Source organism: Euprymna scolopes, chromosome 17 (assembly GCF_053919585.1).
Source record: "Euprymna scolopes isolate OS-2025 chromosome 17, ASM5391958v1, whole genome shotgun sequence".
In the NCBI taxonomy this organism is placed as follows: domain Eukaryota; kingdom Metazoa; phylum Mollusca; class Cephalopoda; order Sepiida; family Sepiolidae; genus Euprymna; species Euprymna scolopes.
Window position 1 is genome coordinate 93,640,783 of NC_136498.1, and position 22,201 is coordinate 93,662,983.

The following is a 22,201-nucleotide window of genomic DNA, read 5'->3' on the forward strand; positions in this document are numbered from 1 at the left end:
AGAATTTATTTCTAAAAAAAAAAAAAGATCGACTTCATGGATCGAATCGTTAGGAAATGCAAAAAAAATTTCTTAATGTGTTCGTAAACAACGCGATTAGCAAAACACTAGGACTACTATTATTGTTATTGTTTTATTATTGATGTTGTCCGGATGGAAGGCCTAAAGAAAAATAATGTAAAAAAGAGCCATGTTTAGAAATATATAATTTTAAATAGCATTTTATAAATTAATTTTATGTTCCTTATCTTTATTTTAATAAATATTCGATTAATAGTAAAAATATATATAAATATAATTCAATGTGTACTTATTAAAGTTAGATGAGAAAAACACGCGAAATCTGGTAGTTAAAAAACGGAGAAAGAAAAAAAAGGTGTTAGAGAGAACTAGCTAATATCGGACTCCTTTGTTGTTGTTGATGGTTTCTTGTTCGCATTAATTCTTCGTGAAACAATGACATCGTTTGGTTGGAAGCGTAAAATTGGTGAGAAGATCTCGCGCACTGCCTCGGCGGCCTTTCAGGCCGATGCTGAAGAAGATGAAGATGAACTCGACGATGGCCAAGTAGATTGGCTGACCCTCGCACCAAAACGAACTATTGGCGACGGCAATCCCATCTTGGAAGACACAGTTTGTAAAAGTGATCGTCTCCGTCAAGAAGGCAACGCTTTATGTGAAGCAGAAAGGTAAAAACCATTTCGTTTACTTACACAGTTCCGCATTTGTTTTGACTCGCTAAATTGTCGCTACTTCAATTTCAAATTTATTTCGCTCATGTTTACTTTTTGTTGTTCTCTTGTGAGTTCTATTGTCTATTTCGTATCCCTCCTTTTTTTTTTTTTAAGAAATCTTAATTCTTTTTGTATTTTTGAATTGTCTTTTTATTATTATCATTTTGACTGTTGACTCGACGTCCCATGAAGAAAATATAAACCTAAGTAGGTAATGAATTAAATCAGGTGTTTTCTTTTATAAACAAATAATCATTCAAACATTATCAGAATATAAATCTTTTCAAGAGGAATATTTGTAGATTTTATGATAATTGTTCGGATCTTCGTTTTTTTTTATCTTTTATATTTAAAAAAAAATTTTTTATATAATATTTTATTTAACCCAGAAGTTTTTTTTTTTTTTTACTCCAGTAAATTTTATTGTTATTTTCTTTATGAATTTCATTTAATTTGATAGATTTATAAACATTAAGTTTTTTTATTTTTATTTTTGTATTCATGCAGAACTATGCTATTTTAAAGTGGATCCTCAAGTTAAATTCATTTTTTACGGCATCGTTTGTTTATTAAATTGAATGCTTTTTAGTTATTAGAGCGAAATTTGAAATCTTGAATTTCAAATAAAGTCAATCGCATATCTAAAAATTACGAAAAACGATGAAGTAAAAAATTATTTATTAATGAAAACAGTTTTCAAAGATGTGCGGTCAATCACACTTAAAAATATGCATTCATTTCTTGTTTTAGAAAAATAAATAAATAAAAATCCAATTACGCGCGCAAAAAAGAAATTAATAAATTTCAGAGGCGCAAAGATTTCACAGAATATGCACACGCAAATTCTGCGGAGAAGAAAACTGAAAATGTGTTTTGTTCAGCGAACGTAGTCGAAAGCATATCACGTGACATGCACGTTTTAACCAATCAACACTCAAAGAAAAACTTAATTTTCAAACCTTTTTCCCAGCTTGCCTAGGACCCTCTCAAAAAATATATAAACGCTGATCGAACTGTTCTCATCCTCTTTTCTCATTCTCTCGTCAATGTCTTCGTTGCTACTTCCTTTCGCCAGCATGACGAAACACACCACGTGCACACGCACGGAGAGAGAATAATGTCGACATTCAGCTGTGCACAGAAAAATTTACTTTCCACTTCTTTACTTATTACACACAAAAAAACAAGCATGATGTTTCTCACACGCACACAAAATGTCATTCTCTTCTTTTTTTCTTTCGATCCAACGAACATTCTAAAAATAACTTTTACATTCATAAACACTGACTGCCAGAACACGATTTTTGGACACTAAAAGTGATTTCGTCGCCACTTGTTAATTTGTGTAAATAAACGAAGTTTATTTCACATATTTGATTTTTTTTTTATTATGTATTTATTTGTGATGGAAAAGGGATCTAATCAGACCTGATTACCACTCCAAAAACAATTAACGCGAATTGAGTTTTGCTAAATTGGCCTTGGGTAAATGTGTAGTTTAGTGGCGTAAATTATTTGACAGATAAAAAATTTAAAAACTATTTATTTTTCTATAAAACATATTATTAGACCCAAAGGCTGAAATAAAACCAAAAATAAATTTCATTTTTTATTATTTTTTTCATCATTTTTTATTAGACTAAATGTACGACATTCGAGGCCGCCGTATTGCTTTTAAAATTTGGCCTTTTTAAGGTTTGGCAGATTGGTCTTTTTAAGGCTAAATTTGGCCTTTTTTACGCTCTTTTATGAACTTTGTTTTTGTCCGCCATATTTTTTTGTAATGTCCCTTTCTCTTACTGTCACTCTCCTCCCTCGTCCGGAACCTGTTGCACTATATCGTTTGGTCATACGTCGAGAGCATCACCAACATGACCTCCCACAACACCAAAGCCATCTTGATTGCCGCCGTATACATAGTATTTACTAAGCTCCTGCAGGCGTTTGTGGAAAAGGCATGCTCCCAGTTCCAGACCCGTATCGAGGCGGTGATTGAGGCTGAAGGCAGCTACCCTGAATAGATGTCAGCTCTACTACATAATCAAGTTACCTGAATTGATTTTTCAAATAAAAGTTTTAAAATAAAGTTGTAGTGTTGTTTTTGGTGACACTTTTTATTGTTCCACCCTGTACTTATTTTGTTTCAGTTTCATTTAAGTAATTCGGTTTTTACATAAACACGAGTCATCAGAACCCCTCAGGCACTATCAATTTAACCTGCACGGAAAGTTCTAAGAATGATGGCTTATCGCAAGGAACCAGGCAGATATTGATAGTGTTGGTTGACTTAGATTCGATTTCACTAAAATGCGCCAAAGGAATGTTTTATTATGACAAACAACTTGGTTTTTTTCCTTCGGCCACCAGAGTCGAGGTCATTGTTTAGATGGTTTGTTCTTTGTTAGCTAAGGTGTGTGGTCCTGTCTTGTGCAGTTCTAGGAGGTCCATCCTTCCAGGCTTTGCATTCTCACACTTTGAGAAAGGGTTAGTTATCGCCTGAGATGCTCCAACTTGGGAATGCTGATGGAGCTGCTTAGGCATTTTTGTTGTTATTGTTGTTGTTGTTCTTCTTCTTCTTCTTTTTGCAGGCCAGAGTGGTTTCACCTAAGGTGCTAACTTTTTAAATCCCACTTTCCCAACCTTGTGTCACATCTACCCACTCTGAGTTAAACATTGATCCTTGGGACATGAACCTGACTTGTTAAAGAGACCACACAGGGATTTTTTTGTTTGTTTGTTTTTTATTTGTTTTTTTGTGACGTATATTTACATCTTTTTTTTTTTTTTTACACGGTAGTCACCATTTATCAAGGCCCGGAAGCCACTCAGGGATAAGGGTTATTGCAAGTACAGTACGTTAGTGTGGAGATTTAATGAAGTGTTTACTTAAGGGGGCGGTTCATTAGGAACTTGTTAACGTTGGACTTGAAGATATCCAAGTTGTAGTCAGGTGGGAAGCAGGCAGACGGAACAGAGTTCCACAGGCGTGCAGTTCTAAGAAAGAAGCTTTGTTCATGGAATCCACGTTTTGATTTAGGCACAGATAAAAAGTGGGGGAAATTTTTGACAGTGGATTCAACTAGACGGGTGTTTTTTATGAAAGATTGGTGAGGGGGGACCAGAGATTGGAGTTCAGACGAGCACCTGCCATGGAAATAACGATAAAACAAGGATAGGCTCGCAACGTCTTTTCTGTGGGAGAGAGTTTGCAGGGTAGAGAAAAGGGCATCCCCCACTAAGCCATGAAGTCTATTTTGTACTCTGTCAAGGCAGGATAGGCTGTTTTTAGCAGGTCCTGCCCAGATATGGCAGCAGTATTCCATCCTTGGACGTACTTGGCTTTTATATAGATAGAGAATTGCATCAGTAGTGAGATATCTTCTGGAGCGATAGAAGGATCCCACCATCTTTCCAGCGACCTTGGCAACAGACTTGATGTACATGTTCCATTTCAGATCAGGAGTAAAGGACAAACCCAGAAGCTTGTCAAAACATGGGGCTTCTCCTAGACGAGAGCCATCCATTTCAATTGATGCCAGATGGGGATCAGAACGTTGATGATGTAAAGATAAGAGTTTGGTTTTAGATGCATTAAAGGTAACCAGCCACGTCTTCCCCCAATGAACCACGTGCTCAAGATCAGAGGAGAAAGAATCAGAGAGAACTTTGTCGTTTATAGCCTTTGATGTGTTGCCGTAGATGGTCGTGTCATCAGCATAGATGTCAACGAATGATTTAAGTATGTGTTTAGGGAGATCATTGATGTAGATCAGGAAGAGAGTATGGCCTAGGATTGACCCTTGAGGGACTCCAGCATTAGCAGTGTCAGAAATTTCGTGAAAACTATTGAATAATTCCACCCGCTCTCTTTCGAAGCTTATAACTCCTCAAAAAATGTAATTCAAGCCCTAATTTTTTTTTCAATTAAAGGAGCAAGGAATAAGATTTCATTAAAAAAAAAATAAAATAAACAAACAACGTGTTTGTTTTTTTTAAAAAAGGTTTAAAACTTCATTGTTGTAGATCAGGAAGAGAGTTGGGCCCAGGATTGACCCTTGAGGGACTCCAGCATTAATACTGCAGGCCTCTGATTTTTGTCCATCGACCACTACTCTTATGAGCCTATCGAAGAGAAATGATTTAATGATTGAGAAAACATTTCCAGTTATACCGTAGCTGGAAATCTTGTAAAGTAGGCCCTTATGCCATACCTTGTTGAAGGCCTTTGATATGTCAAGAGCAATTGCCCTAGAAAGGAAGCCTTTGTCAAGAGATTCACTAATCCTGTGAGATATAACCATTAGCACATCTGCGGTAGATCTTGCAGAACGGAAACCATATTGTGTGTCACTAAGAAGGTTGTTTCTGCTGAGGTGGTTGACTATTTCTCTATTTAATATGGATTCCAGCAACTTACTCATAACACACAGGAGACTTATTGGTCTGTACTGAGAGGGAGATGACTTATCACCTGAATTCTTAAATACAGGGCATACTGATGAGGTTTTCCAGGGAGTCGGAAAGCACTTCTCCTTAAGGCAATGCTTAAACAGTTTCGTAACTATGGGAGCAAGTTCTGGTTGAAGCTTTTTTAACCCTATAATTGGGATGCCGTCAAGGCTAGTTGCTTTACTGGAATCAAGGTTCTTGATTAGCTTGGCAACCTCATGCACAGATATTTGAATGTTACCTAGCGTGTTCTGTGTCATAGGAGGAAATATGGGGAGTTGATGGCCTTCGTCGCATAGGGTAGAATTAGTTGCAAAGTTCTTTGCAAATAGTTTGGCCTTGTCTGATGCTGACGAGATGACGTCTGGTCCATTGATAATGGTTTGGATAGAACGCACACTTCTGTTCAGGATCCTATTTGTTATTTGCCAAAACTGGTCGGAACCAAGCCGCTGATCAGCTACTTTGGATTTAACAGACTGGGCATATAGCTCTCTTGCATTTTTTATTACTCTTTTACAGTGGTTGCTGGCGTTCCTGAAAGCAGCTTTAATCTCAATGCATCTATTACGTTGGTAGTTATGGAAAAAGTGATTTCTGTGCGCGATAGCAGCAGCACATTCTGGGGAGAACCATGGCTGGCTGTTAGGTTTTTGTTGGAATTTTTTAGATGGTATGAATAGGTCTATGCCTGCAATTAACCATTCGGTCAGATCTGATACTATAGAGGACACATCCTTTTTAAACATGTAATGCAGAGGTAAATCAAATATGAATGTACGGAAGCTATCCCAGTCAGCCATAGAGTATCGGTATACAGAAAGCATAAAAAAATTAAAAGCTTTAGTCCCTTCCATTGATATTCAAATATGAGCAAATATTGCGGGGGGGGGGGGCATCAGTTTCCAACAATTGATATAAAAAAACCAATGACTTAGTTTTTATCGGTAGGATGTTTTAATCATACTATATAATAATTCTTGTTATTATTAAACATTTTCTCTCCTAGCTGCAGAATATGTACTAACATGGCGGAGTATCCTCAAACCCTAACCCGATCTTCAACCAACGTATTCATTGGTTTATATTCATGTTTGTCTATTCCCAGATGTTGTCTATCCATTTCTCTTTCATCTACCTTTCGACCTTTGCTTCCTTGTATTATGCCATGAATGCATATTTTGCATAGTGCTACATTGGAACGCTTAAAGTGACTAAACAATCTGATGGAGAATATTGATGGGATTGATTTTTGAAATTCTGTGATATTCATATGATTAGTGATTTGGAAAGTTTCAGCTTTCTCACATAGATTTTACTGTCCAGTGAAGATATTCCAATTCATATAAGGCTTGTATTATAGAAATTACTGATAAAAGAAAAAGACTTATTTTTAATTCCATATTAAGATTTTTTTTTTTTCATTTCAGATATTGGGAAGCCATTAAAAAATGGGATGAAGCAATTCAGTTGACCCCTTGCAATGAAGTTCTTTTTGAATTAAAGGCTCAGGTAAGTTTGAATTAAGGTTGCCAAGATACTCTTGATAAATCTTACATACTCTTTCTTCATTTGTCAGGGGTTGACCGTTTTTTGATATTCTACAAATAAATTCCAATTGTCACTATTCAATGGATCAATTCTCTTCAAATTTGGCTATGTACAGTCTTGTCCAATTATTTTCTTCCTGTGTTAATGGTGAGGAGAGACAAAGAAATAAGCAGCCATGGTTAACATTTTCTCACTGTAAAGAAACACTGGCACAAGAACCTTAGAACAATTCAGACATGAGTGATTATGCAAATTTAGATATTGTTGGGAGTTCAAAATACTAGAATAATATATGGCTATTTTTGTTTGAGAAACTTTGTTTTTTTTTATGCCACATCGTTTGTGTGTGTCTTTGTTCTTTGTTGTTGTTGGAAAAAACAAACGAAGAAAGGGCTGCTGCTGATGATGCGAAGAATGAATGTTTTCGTCATTTGTGAAAAGAACAAATAATCCGACTCGAGTATGTTTTTATTATCTCTTTTTTTTTTTCGGTCATATAAATTATGAATATATCGGAAAATTACCTTCTGAGAAATTGCCAACATTTCTTGACCAATTTATTTTTTTAGTTCAAGAACTTTTTTGTAAATTCTAAATACTTCCAAGTTTTCCTTTGTCAACCAACCACCTGCGACTCAAGATGTATATTGCTTCTACAATGATTCATCCCGGAAGATGAACACTACACATGACTGCACCAGCATAACTGATTCATCCTTAGGATATACTGAGCAAATGTAGTGCTTTCTGTATATCCTCATGTATTGGATTTCGTCAGATATTACATGACAGATTCATCTAATCATGAATCTGTCATTACACTGCAATCACCTATGACCTAGAATTGATCTTTGTGTAAAAAAAGACAAAAAAAATGCTGTGCCGAATTCACAAGTGCAAATTCAACATTTTTTTACAATAATCACAATGAATACAAAAGTGATCTTATTCTAGCATTACAAGCGTATGCTGTATTTTCGTGGACATTGGCAATATTACATACCTAATGTGCTTCAACAAGTCATATCTTTTTTATTTGTTGGTCAATTTTTAAAAGAATTACATTTCTGGAAAGAGAATAAAATAAGCATTCCAATGATGTTAATTTATTTTTCTTTTATGCGTTCAATGTTTTTATGCTCTAAGTTAAAAAGGAAAAAAACGGTAAAAATTGACGACAGCAAAAAGGGAAACTTTTTATTCAATGTTTACATTTCATATGTTATGTTTCGATACATATGCATGGGATCAAATTTAATTGGATATGGCTGAAATTTTACAGGCTATATAAGCATAGAAGTCCATCTCTACTGGACTTTGATTTATATTTTTACGACCACAGGAAGCAAAGTTACGACTAAGCAAAGTTGACGAAGAATATTTCAAAATTGATAAGATAAATCGGTATATATCATCCATTTTCATGTAGATAATAGTTTCAGAAAAATGTAAATATTTGATAATTATTAATTGTGCGGAAATTTCTTTAAAATGTTACCTTTTATAGAAATTCAAATCCGCTTCAGGAAACAGCTTGCTATGAGCTCAGCTGACTAAAGAATAATAAAAAACTGTTTTTTCTGATTTCAAAACGAAAGCAGAAAAATCAATTTCATTTTTTATTCTGAGTCATTTAAAAAAAATTATTTTCAAGTTTTTCAAATTTGATTTCCAAACAATACTGTTTTGTTGTTTTTAACGCTTTTGGTATGCGTGTACCAAAAGCATTAAAAAACAACAAAATGTACAAAGAACATGCGTTTCTGTTATCGTGGTATTTATAACTTCTTACTTGTACTTAAGGTAGAATTGTGTTTTTTAGTGGTAAAAAAGAAAACAAAAGCAAAAAAAAACAAATATATAACAAATAAAAGGTACTTGTGCACTTATGTTACCATGCTGAAATAATAGCTTTATTATTTAGAAACCCATTCTTAGCATGGTGTTTTTTTTAACTATTTTGTACTTTCACCTAACAACTGAATAAAATATATTCTGAAACTTGAATTTATTTTTAACTCAAGATCATTTTGTCAAGATCATTTTTTCAAATCTGTAAGACAAACCTGTTTTTTTTTTGTAACTGAGGATATCTAAATAATAATAATAATAATAATTAGGCGGTTCGATAAAGAATTTCATTGTGAAGCATTTTATAAATTTTTACCTTGTTTCTACCTTAACATTTTTCTTTAAAATGACTACCTTTTAAGGTTTTCGGGTATACTGAAAACAAATATCACATTTAAATTTTCTGCAAATAAGTAGCTTTCCGGATATTAAGCAATGTCATTTCTTATGTTATTGCTGGTGCCCATCTTGGTACGTGCGTTTGCGCATAGTTTCTCGGGGTTATGTTTGCACGCTTGCGTGTACCAAGATGGCCACCAGCAATAACATAAGAAATGACATTGTTTAATATCTGGAAAACTACTTTGCAAAAATTTAATTGCAATATTCGTCTTCAGCATACTCTAAAACTTATATATGTAATAATTTTAAATGTTAAGGTAAAAAATTATCGTTTTATTTCTTTGTTTACATAGTTGAATTTTCAGTAAAACAAAAGAATAGAAATGACAAAAATTACCATCAACTGGTGAATATATAGTTGTTGCTTATCAGGATTCCTGGTATCCTGGTACTGTGAAAACTACATCAAGGATTCATGTAGAATACGATTTATAGTTGCATCTCAGAAAATAGGGGTATATTTGGGGCCAGATAGAGAGGATTTACAAAATTGAAAATTAGACTGGTCCCAAAATGCATAAGTTCTGGTTGACTATGTGAATTTCCATCTTTTACAGAAATCCCAAATCTATATGAAAAATTTTCTTCGATTTATTTCTGAGATTAATTCATATCTACTCAATTTTTTTTTTCTTTGAGAGGAGTAGTAAATACCGGCCATGAATGCTCTTTAGGCATTCAATGGCTACACCCAAGATTAAACTCTTCTTTTGTGAGGAGGCAGGAAAATGCCTATTCTCAATAAAGCTATATTTAAATACCACTATAATACTTAGTTTTGTTCATACAACCACTGTATGATACCATGCGCCAGTTTTAAAAAAATTGAAATTTGTACATCTTAATTTATAATTCATGGCTTATGGTAAAGAGATACATCAGATTTGACTGCATAATCAGAAAGAGCACACAATTTCACATAAGAGTGCCAAGTTTCATTAGAATAGCTTGGAAAATAAATAAATAAATAAATAAATGGTGGCGAAATTACCAAATTTCTTGAAATATTGAGGTCAGTAATTTAGCTCACTTTTTCTAATGAAAAATGTCCACAGAAAAGGCTAAATTTTGGCACTTAAAATTCTCATAATTTTTGAACTACTGATTGTATTTGCATAATTCAAACGGTTTTAAGCATCTTTTACATAGCTCTTTTCATGCACGTTGAAAAAATAACAATTATTTAAAAAAGAAAAAATCAACTTGTAATGCTACTTATTCTAACCATACACACACTAATGAACACAAAGCAATGCTCTTCAAAAAAAGCATATATATATATATATATATATATATATATATATATATATATATATATATATATATATATATATATATATATAAAAAGAGATATTCACTTCAACTTATCAGTTCCTGTTTGATCATCAAATTTAAGCAATTTGGAACCTGGTTAGTATTAAAATGTGTGATCACTAAGTCCTATGTGTAAGAAAACTCTCTGCTTATATTACAGGTGGTATCCATTGTCTCTAGAGACTGAATATATATATATATATATATATATATATATATATATATATATATATATATATTGAGTAAAATGATTGATAATATATAATTAAAATTAAAAATTGGTTTCACAAGGAAGAACAACCAAAATCAATAAATTGTACAATCGTTTTGGAAACAATGTTTTTTTATTGAGACAGGCAATAAGTCTTGGACAATAATTTTATCATTTGATTTTTTTAAAACAAAGACTCCTCATCAGCAAAAAGAGTGGGTGGGGGTTTGAAGATACAATTCAGAATAGTGAAATACAATAAATCTACTGGTGTGCAAATGCAGTGATTATCGGTCTTACAAAATATTATTGGATGTAATATTTTATATAAGACTATCCCAGCTAAATAAAATTACTCAATATACTAGATAGAGCAAATAAATCATAATTTAGGAATTTAAAATTTGTTATTTGAAAAAGTTAAATTTCAAATATAGAAATTTTATCCTATGCAAGACAAAGAATACAGTATAATAAAATATATTTCCTTAACCCCTGAGTTTTCGATGTTTATACATCTCCTCGGAGGAAAATATTGGCAAATATTATAAAAGGTTTGCACCTAATTTGCTAAAGGTAATTTTTTTTTTTTTTTTTACATAGGCATCACCACATTATCAAGGCCAAGAGGCCACTCAAGGATAAGGGTTAAAGAGTGTACAGTAGAAATTGGACAATATAGTAATCATTAGTAATGAAAATTTGGTAAATTTGATAACTTATATGGAACGGCTCATCAAGAACTTATTTACGTTAGACTTGAAGACAACCATATTGTAATCAGCTGGAAAGCAGGAAAACGGAAGACAGTTCCACAGGCGTGCAGTTCTAATAAACATAGAAAATTAAATTAAATGTTTTTAAAGTTTTTAAATCATTTTAGCTACATAGAATAAGGAAAACTGGATATTGATGTAGCAAAAAAAGGATATTGAACTTTAAATCAAAAGTGCATACTAAATCCTGTAATGGAAGTTATTGGCATTCAGCAGGTAAAAATATCCAACGCGTATTGTAATAAATCCAAGGAAACTGGTAACAATCCAATACATATTTCCACAGTTTTTCTTTAGCTTGATTGGATATCCGGCAAATTTTTGTTTATATCAATCCGATAAAAATTTTTTTCATATATCAGTTTCAAAATTCAGTTCAAGTTTTCAATCAATTTGTGAATAAAAACCAAAAGATATCCGTAGATAGGCAAATAAAATTAAATTAAAATTAAATGAAAATGAAAATAAAAATAATTAAATAAAAGAATTGCTTATTAAACTAAAGCAAAGATAATCTTTAAAAATCAGATGCAGTTTTTATTTCAACATCTGAGTTTCCTGTAGATTATATTTGTAAGTCAGTACAATTGAAAATGTTATTTTACTATACTGTATTCTTTGTCTTGCATAATTTGAAATTTAACTTTTTCAAATCAGAAATTTTAAATTCCTAAATTATGATATATATATATATATATATATATATATATATATATATATATACGTTATACCACATTTTTTTTTTAACTATAATTGTTTTACACTTGCACAGAAACTGATTACCTTTTCTCAACTTATGTGTAATTCCACTGCACTTCTTGTGTAGCCACTGTTTATAAATAACACAAAAAATTTAGTTGCAAACTATAAGAGGAAATATCCACTTTCTGAGAATTTTGTTTCTGGATAAATATAGCATCAGTGGTATTTCACCCAGGCATAAAACTAAACTGCATTTCATCTCTGCTTATTTGTCTTTCAATTATTCTCTCAACCACTTCAAGCCACTGTAATTATTTCTCTTCAGAATTCTTTTTTTTTTAAACACATAACGGTTCATAATTATACTAAGATCCCAATCTTTCAGTACAATCATTTTTTATGATCTGCTTTGTCAAGTCTGTGATTATTTAAATGCCAACTCACTCACAGTCCTGTAGATTTACTCTTCTATTTTTAGAATATTATATATTGGATGAATTTTTTATGATGTTTGAAATTTTGTTCTTTTCATTATAATAATTTCATTTGTTATTTTGATTTAAATAATTTTATTTTTATACTTTCATAAACATAGTTATTATGTAAATTCAAATAAAAACTTTTGTTTTTAAAATAAAAAAAATATTTTTAAAACTCCATAAAAACATTTCTTATAAAAATAAAAAAACAAAAAAAACTTATTTTTTTAAATTTTGTTATTAAAGTGCAAATAAAGACTAATTGCTATTTTATTTGTATAATTTTGTTAATAGTCAGTGGAGCTGAGAGATAGATGTGAGAGACGTGTAATGAACAGTTCTTAAAACAGGACGAGAGATGCATTATTGAATTATTATTATTCAATATTTTATGGAGGTAATGATTGTTCTAATAAATGAAATAATAAATTTATGGAGGTAATGATTGTTCTGATAAATGAAATAATAAATTTATGGAGTTAATGATTGTTCTAATAAATGAAATAATAAATTTATGGAGGTAATGATTGTTCTGATAAATGAAATAATCAAGGGAAGGTGTTTTATATAAAGTTCTTTATACAATACGATGGGACAGCGTGATGATACATATAAATTTGAAAGACAAAACAACCTTGGTTGAAATGGCAAACGAAGACAAAAGGCTTACGTAACAAATAGAAGATATTTATTTTTCTAGCTGGTGATAGGAATTCGATGCCTGGCTAAGTTGCTACATTGTGTCATCTTTTCCTCTCCTTCGCTTCCTAAGGAGCTTCAGCTAACTCTTTGCTGGACTAACTCGATATGTTCTCTGACTCGCTCTCACTCTAACTGACTGTCTTCTAGTCTAAAGTGTATATATTAATTCAATGTGGCGTCAATACGTGGCCCAAACATGTGCATCTCTCATGGTCATGGTCATGCTTCCAACACGTGTTCTGGCAACACGAGTTCTATATTTTCTCTGTGGACATTTTTTAATTCATTGTTCTATTATTTTGCTCTGACCTAAACTTCATTGTATAATTATTTCTAACTACAATGGATAATTTCACTGCATCCTTGGAATCGTATCTAACTAACAATGTGTATTCATTTTAAGTTTTGATAACTGTTCGATTCCAGCATTCTCCTTCAATAATTATTATATTCGATCCTAATTACTCTGTTTCTCTAAAAACCAGGAACTTTCCCCTTCAATATAGAACAGTAACAGCTATGCTGGAAGTTAGGAAGTATGTTAGCTAACTATAACCAATTATTTATTATTCTGATGTTTCTCTAGAAAAAAATACTATATTGCTGTTAAAAGGAGCTGTTAGGGTAAGAAAAATACAATGCACAAAATTCACAAAAACTTATCTAATATTTTTGTTTTTTAAAACAATAAAATCAAATATGAAACAGTTTCTCATCACCATTTTTTTAGACAACATAGTGAAGGGAGATAATTCATAAAATCTCATGTCATTTTATATTTCTATGTTGTTTAAAAAATATGGTGTCAAAAGGCTGTTAATCAATAAAATTTCTTTATTCAAAATTTGGGCCACTTGCACAAATACACAATGCTTCAAACTTCACAGCAATCGTCAACAACATTGGACATGAGATTAATACTACCAAGAAAATGAAGAAAAAAAAAAACCAATGTTTTCTATTTATTTCAACAACAAAAGTCTCAGAAAAAGAAAATGATTTTAATCATTTTAATAAAATAAATTCAGTTTTCTAAATTTTCAAATTAAACGTAGATTAATATTTAAATTGATACAAATTGATACATTGGCTTATAAGAGAGACACAGATTATGTTGGTTTTCATAACTTCTAATCAAATTAGATAAGAGTTTGAGAGATTTATCGTAACCAGCATTCACCTTCTATTCCTTCAATCTCTACGAAGAGTAAATACTTAGATATCAATTATTCCTTTCTTTGTACAATTCCATTACTTCTACTCTTTTTTAGCATTTCGCCTTCCTATTCCAAAAAAAATATTTCACTGTCCATCTTGATTGTTCACAGGTATTGCTCATTCTACAAGAAGTCTTTCCAGCTGTTCAGTTTGCCGAGAAAGCAACCAAGTTGAAGCCAAATTGGTGGTCAGCATATCAAACCCTTGGACGAGCACTTCTCGGTCTTGGAGAAGTCAAATTGGTTCGTTAACAAAAATTAAATTTTTCATTTAAATTTTATTTACTTATATTTTCAATATTTAAAAACTTATAACTCTTATGACTCAATTTCAGGTAAATTTTCATGTAAATGTATGCATGATAGAGTGCTCAGACTGGTGCAGATGCAAACAAAAAATAAAACACTATATGATTGACCTTTTAAAATAGGATACAAACATAAAATTACAGAGTACATAATTAGATTTTGAAGGGTCACATAATTACATTCATTCATCAAAAACAGGAAAGACTAAAAGTTTAATTGGCTTATCTGTCCAACGCAAGGCAAATCAGATGTCTGAAATGTGCTTTCTGCCAGTTCCACCTTAAGCTCAAACACAAACGGAAATACATTTATGGAGGTAATGATTGTTCTGATAAATGAAATAATACATTTATGGAGGTAATGATTGTTCTAATAAATGAAATAATACATTTATGGAGGTAATGATTGTTCTAATAAATGAAATAATACATTTATGGAGGTAATGATTGTTCTAATAAATGAAATAATACATTTATGGAGGTAATGATTGTTCTAATAAATGAAATAATACATTTATGGAGGTAATGATTGTTCTAATAAATGAAATAATACATTTATGGAGGTAATGATTGTTCTGATAAATGAAATAATACATTTATGGAGGTAATGATTGTTCTAATAAATGAAATAATACATTTATGGAGGTAATGATTGTTCTAATAAATGAAATAATAAATTTATGGAGGTAATGATTGTTCTGATAAATGAAATAATACATTTATGGAGGTAATGATTGTTCTAATAAATGAAATAATAAATTTATGGAGGTAATGATTGTTCTAATAAATGAAATAATACATTTATGGAGGTAATGATTGCTCTGATAAATGAAATAATACATTTATGGAGGTAATGATTGTTCTAATAAATGAAATAATACATTTATGGAGGTAATGATTGTTCTAATAAATGAAATAATAAATTTATGGAGGTAATGATTGTTCTGATAAATGAAATAATACATTTATGGAGGTAATGATTGTTCTAATAAATGAAATAATAAATTTATGGAGGTAATGATTGTTCTAATAAATGAAATAATACATTTATGGAGGTAATGATTGTTCTGATAAATGAAATAATACATTTATGGAAGTAATGATTGTTCTGATAAATGAAATAATAAATTTATGAAGGTAATGATTGTTCTGATAAATGAAATAATACATTTATGGAGGTAATGATTGTTCTGATAAATGAAATAATACATTTATGGAAGTAATGATTGTTCTGATAAATGAAATAATAAATTTATGAAGGTAATGATTGTTCTAATAAATGAAATAATACATTTATGGAGGTAATGATTGTTCTAATAAATGAAATAATACATTTATGGAGGTAATGATTGTTCTAATAAATGAAATAATACATTTATGGAGGTAATGATTGTTCTAATAAATGAAATAATACATTTATGGAGGTAATGATTGTTCTAATAAATGAAATAATACATTTATGGAGGTAATGATTGTTCTAATAAATGAAATAATACATTTATGGAGGTAATGATTGTTCTGATAAATGAAATAATACATTTATGGAGGTAATGATTGTTCTAATAAATGAAATAATACATTTATGGAGGTAATGATTGTTCTAATAAATGAAATAATACATTTATGGAGGTAATGATTGTTCTAATAAATGAAATAATACATTTATGGAGGTAATGATTGTTCTAATAAATGAAATAATAAATTTATGGAGGTAATGATTGTTCTGATAAATGAAATAATACATTTATGGAGGTAATGATTGTTCTAATAAATGAAATAATAAATTTATGGAGGTAATGATTGTTCTAATAAATGAAATAATACATTTATGGAGGTAATGATTGTTCTGATAAATGAAATAATACATTTATGGAAGTAATGATTGTTCTGATAAATGAAATAATAAATTTATGAAGGTAATGATTGTTCTGATAAATGAAATAATACATTTATGGAGGTAATGATTGTTCTGATAAATGAAATAATACATTTATGGAAGTAATGATTGTTCTGATAAATGAAATAATAAATTTATGAAGGTAATGATTGTTCTAATAAATGAAATAATACATTTATGGAGGTAATGATTGTTCTGATAAATGAAATAATACATTTATGGAAGTAATGATTGTTCTGATAAATGAAATAATAAATTTATGAAGGTAATGATTGTTCTGATAAATGAAATGATAAATTTATGGAGACAGCAATGCAGTTGCAACATTTTGGCTATTATATTCTCCGGCCTTGTTCATGTATCTTTCATATTCAGGAACTTTCTTGGAAATGGTTCATCGTGACAGATAGTATATATGTTATTGATGTAGACTTTTTGGATGTAATCTTCTCTTCCTCCTTTTTGCGCCAATAAATTGTTAATTATCTCTCTTGATGCTGAGTTGTATGCCCAAAATATTTACCATGTTTTGCATGCATCTTTACATAAATAAATGATCAACTACAGTCGAGGGCTCCTTTTTTATTCGCTACTACCCCGAGATGTAGAGAGAGTGCCAATCATTTCCCTGGATTGCTCCACTTACCCTTGATCCTCATCTTATAATGCTAAATGTTTAGCAAGGTGGAATCAAGTAATATTTTTGGAGCCTTTGCTATGATTCAACCAAGGTTTAAACCTGATCTTTTTTTTAACTATCATGCTAATAGTTACAGAGCATGGAATATAAAACTAAAATAGGTAGAGAACAAAATTTTTATTGTATGAAACTAAAAAATGAAGTTGATCCTGATTAATCAAGGGCAGTTCAAAGGCTTCCTATTTATTAGCTGCTACACAGAGATGTAGGGGATTGCACCGTTGTCAAGATTACTCCACTCACCTTTGATCCTACCCTTATAATACTGAGTGTTTAACAAGAGGGCATCAAGTACAATTTTTTTAAATCTTTGATATGACTTGACTGAGGCTTGAATCCCAGTCTCCTATAAAGTGAACACCCTTAGCATGATTTCAAATGAGTTGGAAATATAGGGAATTGTTTTTAAATGTCAATTATTGTTTACTAGCAGAAAGACCTGACATTGTCCAGAATCGAATGAAAATCAATGAATGTTCCACACTTCCAATACATTTTTTTATCAAAATTGATGAAACTATCCATTTTTCAATCAAATCGATTGATTGCCTACTCTAGCTGTGGACCCATCATATGCACTGTGAGGAAACTTCAGATGCCTCTTCACAGTGAGTTGGTCCACAATACATTGTAGTCTACATTGTACTGTAGAGAATCTACTGTTAATTTTATTAAATTATTTTATATAATGACTTGAATTAAAATTTAAAATGCAAAAGTCAAGTATCATGGTTAAACTGTGCTCTAAACAGAAACATTCAGTTCAAACACATCCCTGTCTTATCAAAGAACCTACTGTTGATTTTATATGCCGAGCTCTTCTGCTTGTGCTGTGATAAAACTTCCCAAATGAGCTTGTGGTAGTAGGTTGTATAAGAACTTTGGTTGTCAAAATCGGACTGTTCCTTCTTTAATCAGATTTTTTCAGTTGTTGATTTTTGATACATATCAGAGATATTCCAGACATTCCAATACAAAACCTAAGAACACTCCCAGACACATAAAGTACATTTGTGTGAAATTTCAAACAAATTGGCTCAGCCGTTTTGGAGACCATAGGGAACAAACTCATGCACAGACAACATATGTTTTATATATAAGTAAAGATAGTGATATCAGGGATTCCTAACCTTATTTCACTTATGACCCCCTCCACCACAAGAGATATTTTTATTATCTGTGGACCAGATATATGTATATATAATTTTTTAAATCGAATATTTATTTTTTGGTTAATAAAAACTAACAATGAATCAGTTTTGTTATATTCATAACATAAAATCCAAATATAAATCTTTAAAATTTCAATAAACTTGTATACATCTCATCCAAATAAAATAAAAACTTTCAATTTTTATCTCGAATTCAACAATTCAACAAACAAAAATGCAGGAAAATCTTATCACAGAATGAAAATGTCACATTCTAAAAATCACGTAAATTGATCAAGTATGTTTTTCTAAGAAAATGAAATTTTATGATTCTTAGTGATTAATAATATTTTATTGCTTTTACAAGCCTTATTAAAATAGACAAAAAACTTCTGTATTCAAATTGATTTCTAAAACATTCTTGCTTCCTCATAAAATTTGATTTCCTTAGTTTAAAAATAAATTACTTGATCAATTTACATGAATTTTGGAATATGACATTTTTGTTCTGTGATATGAAAGATTTTTCTGTGTTTTTGTTTTTTAATAAGTTGAATTTTGGACAAGAACAAACTTTTCTCTATCAGCTCCTCAAAGCTTCTGTGGACCCAGTTAAGAATCCCTGTGCTGGAAAAACCTTTTGATTAGGTGTGTGATTAGCCAACTGAATCAACAATGTTGAGTTAAAGTCTTTTCAAATCTATTGTTTATTTTTTTAAGTTGTTATTATGCTGTTATCTGGGAAAGGTATAAACCCCAAAGACCTTTTCTCACACGTTGAGTAAGATTTTGCTTACTATGTATTTTGTTTGGGAGCATTAAATGACCCAAAAGAGTGTTAATATGCCAGAAAACAAATACCAAACATTGTTGTAGGAGGTAAACAAATTTGAATTAATGTTTTGAAACAACCGATTCAATCTAATCATTATTAAAACTTGAGAGTTTTTGTGTACAAATAATCAGCAAACAGTTTTGTGTACTATTAAATAGAAAGATTGGAATATTTCGTATTCTGAATATAAACATGGTCTGAATAAATAGGATAAAAAAGGACAATCATGAAATATACATATTTTATATTATATGATTTTATACAATATGCAGTGGTGCCCAAAAAAAAGTCTGCACTTGTCATTTTAAAAACAAAAATGTAAATTTAAGCTAAATTGAATGTAACTGTTTAAAGTACCTATACCTCATTTGATTCACCTTTTATTACCTGTTCATAGTTGACTTTTAATTTAAGTATCCTAGTGTTCACGTCAATTTAAAAAATTAACTTCAAATCGAGAAGGCAAAAGAAACTCTGCCCAATGGAAAATTATTTAAATGTAACTTTAGAACATTAATGCAACACAAATACAACAGGAAAACAATGAACTAGTTAATATTTAGTCGCATAGCCCTTCTTTAATTTGACAGCCTGCAATCTTTTGGGAATTCCTTGAATTAATCTGCGACAATACACCGGTGAAAGAGAATCCCACTTCTCCTTAATTTTTGTCCAAAGTTCTTCCAAATTTGAAATTTTATAATTGCGTAGCTGCTTCTTGATATAATGGCATGCGTTTTCGATAGGATTTAGGTCTGGAGATTGTGTAAGCAAATCCAAACACGGAATATCATGCTCTCCCAGAAACCTCTTGACATTGCCAGCTGTGTAAATGGGAGCATTATCCTGCATGAAGATGGGATTATCATCCAAATTCCAGCCAAAATAGTGTAGAAAATGCTCAGTCCACATATTTATGTACTTAGTCTAATTAATTCGACCTTGCAAGACAACTATGGGCCCTGGACCATTGGCACTAATATCGTCCCAAACCAAAACTGAACCTCCACAACCTTGCAGCATTGAAACTGTGCACCTAAAATTGAATTCTTTGTCCTTCCTTCGACGGACGTACTATCTACCATTACTGCCTAGCCTATTGAACTTGCTTTTGTCACTAAAAATCACTTTCGACTAATATAACGAGTCATGATCTTCATTGCATCTGATGAGGTCCAGACGACACTTTCACTTTATAAATTGTAAAATGCAACACTAAAAACAAAATTTACTTTTTCTTTGAACAAAAACTCATTGGTTTGACAGATGCCATGCTAATATTAGCATTTAAGTTTTATGTTCTTTATTTGTTTTTCTTTCCTAATCTGTGATCTCTGAACCTTGGAATCGACTTCCAGAGGATGAAGTAAGTGCACCAAACACGCAACACTACCAGGCAAAATTGGACAAGTGCTTGGTTTCTGTTTTCTTTGTATATAAATTCCAACTCTACCTCTCCTTTCCCTACAACTAAAGCATATTTGCTTTATTTTCTGCCAAATTTATTGAATTGAATTATTTTCTTGTCTAATCTGTGTCTATTTTTTATATCTTTTGTGTTCATAGGCTGTTCGTGCATTCAGTAAAGCTGTCCATCTTAATCCAACGGTGAAGGAATTATGGAAGGAAGACTTACAGTGGGCCTGCACCCTGCTAGAACAAAAGAAACACATCTCTGCAGAATTGGTTGACTCTACACTGACAAACAGTGCCACCATTAAGGAATTGGACCCAGAGAATCAGACAAATGATGTTGAGGAATATACAGAAGATACAAGTAGGCAAGACAAGGCAGACTCAGATGATGAAGATGAAGATGCTCTTACCATTGAAAAGTATAGTAAATACAGGCAACAGAAGGTCGGAAGCTATCGAAAGTCGAGCCCACCTCTCACACCAACAACAGAGACTGTAAAACCTCACAAAGAATTATCTCCCGCACACGAGAAGTCATCTTCACGGCATGAGGAATTGTCACCACCACACGAGGAATTATCTTCATCGCATGAGTCCTTGCCAACAAAAAAGACTGTTAAATCAGTGCCAACAGACTATGTTATGATGCGGTAACTATGTTATGATGCGGTAACTTGTTAGCATTTCTTCTCATGACTCCATCTTTATTTACAAATCGACTTTAATCAAGGAATTGTCATAAATCATAAACATCATTGGCAAATCTTGTGTGGATGTTTGCTTGCATGTGAGAATATCTGTATTGCATCTGTATTGCATTCAAAATTAAACTAATTCATTTATAAAACATAATTTCTTTAATTATTTGCTGTCTCTTTGTTTTTTTTTTGGCTTTTTTTTTTCACATTTTTAACACTGTTTATCTCCCTCCTTCCCACCTTAGGTTACACAAGGGTCGGAAAGTGAGATTTGAAGAGCCAATATTCTAGAGGAAGAGTACAGGACTGCAAAAAATACCTGAGCAGTCTCATCAGCATTCCCTGGTAGGGGCGCCTCAGATGATTAGCAATAAAGTAATTCTTTCTCAAAGGGAGATGGTAAAAAGTTACAAGACAGTCAGTTGATACTCCACTCCTACATCTTAACATGGTACCAGAAATAGTTCAGATAGAGAAACTCTCACCCATATATGTCTTGCACTCTTGCTCTCTCACTCTCTCTATCTCTCCTCCCAAAAGTAAAAGGGAAGAAAAAATTGTAATGAAAGCAGTTAATAGAAGTAGAAAAACAGTCTTATTTAACATTATTTCTAGTACCAAGTGACGCTGGATTGCCTTGTTAAGCAGACTCATTAAGTCAACTATGGTCATTTTATGGTTGACACTTTGTCCAAAATCCTAGATGGCCCAAAAAATGATGATATATATATATATATATATATATATATATATATATATATATATTAAAAAAATATTTTTTGAGATATCTGAAAAATTAATATCTCAG

At 31.4% G+C, this 22,201-nt stretch overlaps 1 protein-coding gene across 1 annotated transcript; it reads left to right on the plus strand.

The window, feature by feature from the left end:
* Positions 1–308: 308 nt before the first annotated feature.
* Positions 309–21,556, plus strand: LOC145296847 (tetratricopeptide repeat protein 33-like). The gene is made up of 4 exons (XM_080142970.1): positions 309–689; positions 6,614–6,695; positions 14,500–14,631; positions 20,846–21,556. The coding sequence occupies exons 1-4, from the start codon at positions 457–459 to the stop codon at positions 21,347–21,349; spliced, it is 951 nt and encodes a 316-aa protein (XP_079999096.1). The 5' UTR covers positions 309–456; the 3' UTR covers positions 21,350–21,556.
* The last annotated feature ends 645 nt before the right edge of the window (positions 21,557–22,201 follow it).